Raw genomic sequence first — 6398 nt, forward strand, 5'->3', positions numbered from 1 at the left:
AATTAATTATTAAGATTAATATATATATCGTTTTAAATTAAACTATAAACCATATAAAATATAATATTTTAGTTTCAAAATTTACTTTGAACAATTTTTTTGATAAAAGTTTTGAACGATCATTGACAACTTATTTTTTTTATAAATTATAAATTACTAAAACTATTAATCCCACAATGAAAATTTTGTTATCAATAATTTAATTTTTTTCTATAAAAGATACAAATGATCAAAAAAACTATATGAGTAGAAATCATCATTTAATAGACATTAATATTAAAAATATATTAAAATATATTATCTATGTTAGTATCATTTAAATTTAATAACATATCCTATCAAATATAAAAAAAAATATTTTTTGGATTAATAAAATTGATTTATATGTTTGTACCAATTTAATTATATATTTAATAGTTACTGATTTTTAATTATTTAAAATATATTTATTATTTTATAATATATAAAAATATTTAATACATAAAATAATTTTTATATATAATATTGATTTCGCGCAAGACGCGGATCTTAACCTAGTAATATTAATAATACAAAGCCATCCATCCGACCATCCCCAACCCAACAAAGTTAAAGATGGTAAACACCCAGATGGTAGTTAGTTAACCTTCATCTTCTAAATTTGGATGAAAAATTTAGAGACTTCTCTTTTTTTTTCTCTTCTAAGAAACTCTCCTTGACTATAATTATTGCCATGGTCCACCAGCAGAGGCAGCCGAGTCACCAGCACTTAACATGCCATTCCAAAACCCAACAGAGTTGTCAGCTTCTCCTTCTTCTTTCTCACGCTTATGATCATTCCCATTGCCACCACCACCACTATTGGTGCTTGAAGATGAAACATGAAGTTTCAGGCTCTCAAAAGGCAGCAAAGGCCTTCCATTGTCAGTGCCACTGGACCCCTCTTCTAGATGTAGAGAATCCCCACCATCAAGAGAGAACCCCAAAGGTGGTCTCATGAACTCTTGAAACTGTGGGTAACTCATACCAAACCCAGGTGATGCTGCTGTGTACACGGACGAATCATGAACGTTAGGATAGGTCACGAAAGCAGGGCTTGAGTTAGAGGAGGTGGTTGAGGAATTGGAGATCCCTAAAAGCTCCAAAGCCGACGAGGTTGATACAGGTGTGTGGTTCTTCATACTGCTGGGCACTACTTGCAGAAACTCAGGAATACTTTGATGATGATGATGACCAATCTCAAACCCTAGAGAAAACGCCGAGTTGAGATCTTTGGCCTCGTGGGCGTTACCAAAACCATGAGAACACGCTTTAGCCACGTGGTCATTCTCAACAGTCTTAAGGTTTAGCTGTTGAAGTGGTGGTGGCGTTTTGTTGTTGACAGAAAGAGTTTTCTTTGAAGAGGAAGAGGAATTGGAATTGGAAGAAGAGGAAGAGGAAGATCTCTTGTTTTTCCGGACAACACCGCCGATGGGGATGTTCCTGAGAGAGCCACCTTGGGTCCAGTATCTCTTGCAGTCTTTACAGAAGTACCTGGGCTGAGTGAGGCTGTAGTTGTTGTAGTAACAGAACTTGGTGTTAAGGGAGTTGCATCTTGGACAGTTCAAAGCATGATATTTCTCCGGTCTTGCCTTCTTCTCCTCCACTGGAGCAGCAGCAGGATTCGGCTGTTTCAAGCATGTCTCGTTCATTGGCTTCACAATAAATTCCTTCTTTTTTTTTTTTGCAGGAACAAACAAACAAGTAAAGCATATGAGCTACAAATTTAACTTTTCAAAAGACGAAAACTTTTATCAGAAAATATAAAGATTAAAGAGTCTTAGCAAAAAAAAATAAAGATTAAAGAGAAGGCAAACCCTGCAAAATAGACGAGACGAATAAATAAATTAAATAAACAATACCTGAGGCCATTTAGCTGTATCCATGGCTAGGATATTTTCAAGCTGATCAAAAACACTGAAGAAGAAGAAAAACCCTGCAAATAGCTAATGAGAGAAACAGTGGTAGAGAGAGATAGAGAAGTGTGTGGGGAAAGGTAAAGCTGGTTTTTTTTTAAGCAAGAAGAAGACGAAAAAAGAGAATATTAAAATATTTTTATTTAATTTCTCACGGAGTGTTGGTCCGAGAGTTTGATGGAATTCTTCGTACGAGAGAGAGAGAAAATAGTTTGGCTCAAGTCTGACAACACTCTCAAACTATGCACCCGCCCTCCCACTAAACTTTACTATCACCCCGTTTTAAAATAGATGATATTTAAAAAAAAAAATTATGTTTCAAAATAGATAAAATTTTCATATTTTATTGTAATTTTTAATTTTATCAAAAATTGTATGACCAATAATATTTTGTAGTCAATTTTGTAATTGGTTAAAATTGTTTTTAATTGAAACGGAGGGAATATTATTTATCCCTTTCATTTTTTGGTGTTTTTCTTAATCACTATACAAAAATATCATTCTGATCGCTCGTTTGGCTACTGTAGTTTTTGTTTGTCCATATTAGTCTGCTAGTATCAATTTATTCATCTTTTCCTCTAAAAATAATTATGCATGCATAATCATCATTTATTTGAGACATAATTTTGGTTAGCAGTAAGATTCTCTATGTTTTAATATAATACGAAAAAGAAAAATATTGTAACAATATCATAGAAAATAACTGTATAGGTCACGGTGTGACTCTCTATACATTGAAACATCTATTTGGGCTTTTTAATCTTTTAAACTCTTTTCTTTTCCAAAAAAATTATAGTTTTTTTCTTAATTATAGTTTATTAACCACTAGATATGAGCACGTGCGTTGCAACGGATTTTACTTGATGTTTTAATTTAATAAAAAATATAAAAAAATCAACCATTTTATTATAGTTTTAAGATTGTTTTTGCATATGTTGTGTGAGATTTGTTTTAAAATTAAGAACTCGTTTTCACATATAAATTCCAGTTAATATTTGTATTTTATGATTATAGTGCATAGGTAAATTGTTATCAATTTTGTATTTAAGACTAGATAAAATATCCATATCTAAAATTTTAAAATAAATCCAACATGAAGTAAAAATTAGAATGAAATATCATCACTTATTTGAGACAAAATTTTGGTTAGCACTAAGATTCTCTATGTTTTAAGAAAATATTACATCTACACATACTTTTACCTTCTCTCTTTACACTTAGACATACTTTGAACTTGTCATGTACTTTCTTGTTGTAAGTTTACCAAAAACCCCTTATACTTAAAAACTTCTTTTTTTTCTCTTTTCATCTTTCTCCACCACCACAAAATCTGCATATTATCCATGACTTCTTCGTCCAGCACTCCAGCTCCACCAGAAGCCCTCACTCCTCCAACACACATGGCTGAAGACGATGGTTATAGTGATGATTTTGAGTCTAATTTGTTGACGAGCCGTAACCTGCAGAAGCATGAAGCTCTCCGTAAGAATGATGTGAAGTTCGTGAGGAACACCGCTTGTACGGAAACGCATCTATGGGCGAGGTCAAGTGAACGGCGTGAGGTTCTGGAAACTGGAAGAAGGTACGAAATTGGTGGCCAGTTACAGCAAGGAGATGAAGATACAACACTGTTTCATGAGTCAATTACTATTTTCCTCACCATGTATTTAGGGGTTGGCCAGAGCAACGATGTTTTGTGGAGTGACCATAAGGATGGAAAGACTCCTACCAATAGTTTGGCTCTATAGATTTACCAGTAGCTAGTGACCACAACTTCAAGTTGTTACTTGTTCAGATTGACCACAGACCACAACTATGCTTACACTAGTACCCAGTGACCACAACTACGAATATGGCGGTGGTGGTGTCCATGATGACGCAATTGGTCAGCAGCAACTGCTCTAATCTGTCATATTTTCTTACCGGCAGTCGCAGCCTTAATTCCAGGGAACACAATTCCTGCAGCCACAAAGACACTGACCACATATTCGATGACCAAAACAAACCTATCCACACAATTCTCTTTAAGGATAATGTCTATGGGTTCGGTGATGATAACTCAAGATCCGTAACGGTGGAGGTTTTTTTCAGATCAGATGAAGTAAGTGTAGAAAAATCTAAAGAGAGAAGGTAAACTTGATAATTTGGATGAAATCGATCTAGAACAGGAAACAAGGATTTAAGATGGTTGGGATTTGAAGTAAATACAAATCTCCACAAAATGGTTATGGATTTAGAGAAGAAAAGAAAGATGGAAAAGAAAATTGAATACAGAGGAAGAAACAAAGGTGGTGGAAGTAAACGACCATGAAACTATCAGATTTAATTACCCTCAGTCTCTTTTGTATCTCATTTTTATTTTTATTTTTAACAGGGGCATTTCGGGAACAGAAAATCCAAAAGATAGACATAAAGTACTCTTCAAGCATAAAGTACCTAAATATGTTAAGACCCAACAAAAAGTAACTCAAAATGTAATTCTTTCATGTTTTAATATAATACGAAAAAGAAAAATATTGTAACAATATCATAGGAAATAACTGTATAGGTCACGGCGTGACTCTCTATGCATTGAAACATCTATTTGGACTTTTTAATCCTTTAAATTCTTTTCTTTTCCAAAAAAAAATTATATTTTTTTCTTAATTATAGTTTATTAACTACTAGATATGAGCATGTGCGTTGCACTGGATTTTGGTTGATGTTTTAATTTAATAAAGAAAATAAAAAGAATCAACCATTTTATTATAGTTTTAAGATTGTTTTTGCATATTTATGTGAGATTTGTTTTAAAATTAAGAACTCGTTTTCACATATAAGTTCCAGTTAATATTTATATTTTATGATTATAGTGTACAGGTAAATTGTTATCAACTTTGTATTTAAGGCTAGATAAAATACACATATCTAAAATCTTAAACCAAATCCAAGCCGAAATAAAAATTAGAATGAAAACTAAATTTGGAAACTAAATAAAGCCAATCAAATCAATGACAACACTATAATTTTCTTATGTACTAATATAATTTTTGATTAAACTTAACTGATATTAAATAATTTTCTTAATTAGTTATTTCTTAATGATATATTTTCATAATAACATTTAATTAAAAATGAATTAGAAAAATACTATATAGTAAAAACAAAAAATTGTAATAAGATGATGATGAAGCTTTATTTATTTTTGACAAAACACATATAAAGATCACTTACAGCGACAATAATAGCAATTTTTAATGACCAAACACATATAAAGACTACTCTTCACAACATCCTATTTTTTATTTTTGTTAGTTAAATAGTTTTAGTATCATACTTGTCATAATTGTTTAAAAAAAACTATAGTTAAATAAATTTTAAAATTTTATTTTTGTTCAGGATTTAGAAAAGAAAAGAAAAATTTTATATTATGAATATCTATTTTATTTAAAATTTTAAAAAATATCAATTACTCTTTCACATTATTTGTTTAAGATTTTAGTAAAGATAAACTACTTTTCTTTTGTAGCTTGGTTTCAGAAAAGGAAAATTACTATTGTATGATCTATTACAATTTTATTTGTTGAGAAATTCAGGAAAATTAAATTACTATCAAATATTTTTTTTTAGTTACTATTAAATAATATAATTTTAAAATTCGTATCGCTACTATTTTTACACTTTTTTTGTTAATTAAATAATTTTTAGTATCATGTTCATCATCAAATTTTCTCTTAAAAAAATATTACCGAATAACTTTTTATAATTCTCTTTTGGTTATGACAAAAAAATATGATGCAAGTATCTGTTGTTTATGATTTTTTTTTTTTAAAGGAAAACAACTATCGAAATTCTTTTACAGTTTTTAGGGTTTTAGAAATGGAAATTAATACTACATAATATTTTACAATTATATTTTGTCTAGAATTTAGAAAAATACAATCAATATCAATAGTTATTGCCAGTTATAATAACTATTTTTTAAAGTTACTATTTTCAAAATAAATATTATTTGGTTAGGATTAAAAAAGGAAAAATATATTTTACAGATCTCTTTTATTTAGGATTTTAAAAAAATAAGTTATTTTCACATAATGAAAGGTTTTATTGACACATTCACAATCTATTTTTTTTATTGAAAAATGTCACAATCATATCGGATAAAATATTTGAAGTTATTTCGGATTTATAATTTTTTAACAGAAAATTATCTATTAAAAAGGAAGTTAGTTATCCATAAGAAAAATAACATTACTTTTATATTTTTATTTTATTTAAAATTTTAGAAGGAAAATTACGTATTTCACAATTAATTTTTATTTAAGATTTTTTTTTGTATTTGTAGGATTCTATAATTCGTTTTTGTTTACGATTTCTATACAAATAAATTATTTTAACATAAAATTTTCCATTTAATTAATTATACATTTTGTTGATGTGAAATATTTGTAGCTATTTTGTTTTATAAGTTTCTATCTATTGCAA

General features: G+C 29.4%; 1 protein-coding gene across 2 annotated transcripts; it reads right to left on the reverse strand.

Annotated features, from left to right (window-relative positions):
* Positions 1–676: 676 nt before the first annotated feature.
* Positions 677–2192, reverse strand: LOC106315616 (dof zinc finger protein DOF1.8). 2 transcript variants are annotated; one of them, XM_013753406.1, is made up of 2 exons: positions 1881–2192; positions 677–1688 (listed from the first exon to the last, which is right to left on the reverse strand). In XM_013753406.1, the coding sequence occupies exons 1-2, from the start codon at positions 1902–1904 to the stop codon at positions 705–707; spliced, it is 1008 nt and encodes a 335-aa protein (XP_013608860.1). In that variant the 5' UTR covers positions 1905–2192; the 3' UTR covers positions 677–704. The 2 variants fall into 2 exon arrangements, with proteins under 2 accessions (XP_013608860.1, XP_013608859.1); XM_013753405.1 differs by having other exon boundaries at positions 677–1691; positions 1881–2190.
* Between the last annotated feature and the right edge of the window lie 4206 nt (positions 2193–6398).

Source organism: Brassica oleracea, chromosome C9 (genome assembly GCF_000695525.1).
Source record: "Brassica oleracea var. oleracea cultivar TO1000 chromosome C9, BOL, whole genome shotgun sequence".
NCBI lineage: Eukaryota > Viridiplantae > Streptophyta > Magnoliopsida > Brassicales > Brassicaceae > Brassica > Brassica oleracea.

Excerpts from the sequence above, each read along its gene's own strand:
- LOC106315616 (XM_013753405.1), bottom strand. The coding sequence starts at position 1,904 with ATGGATACAGCTAAATGGCCTCAG. Across the intron at positions 1,692-1,880 it reads ATACAGCTAAATGGCCTCAG|AAGGAATTTATTGTGAAGCC; the intron begins GTATTGTTTATT and ends AAAAAAAAAAAG.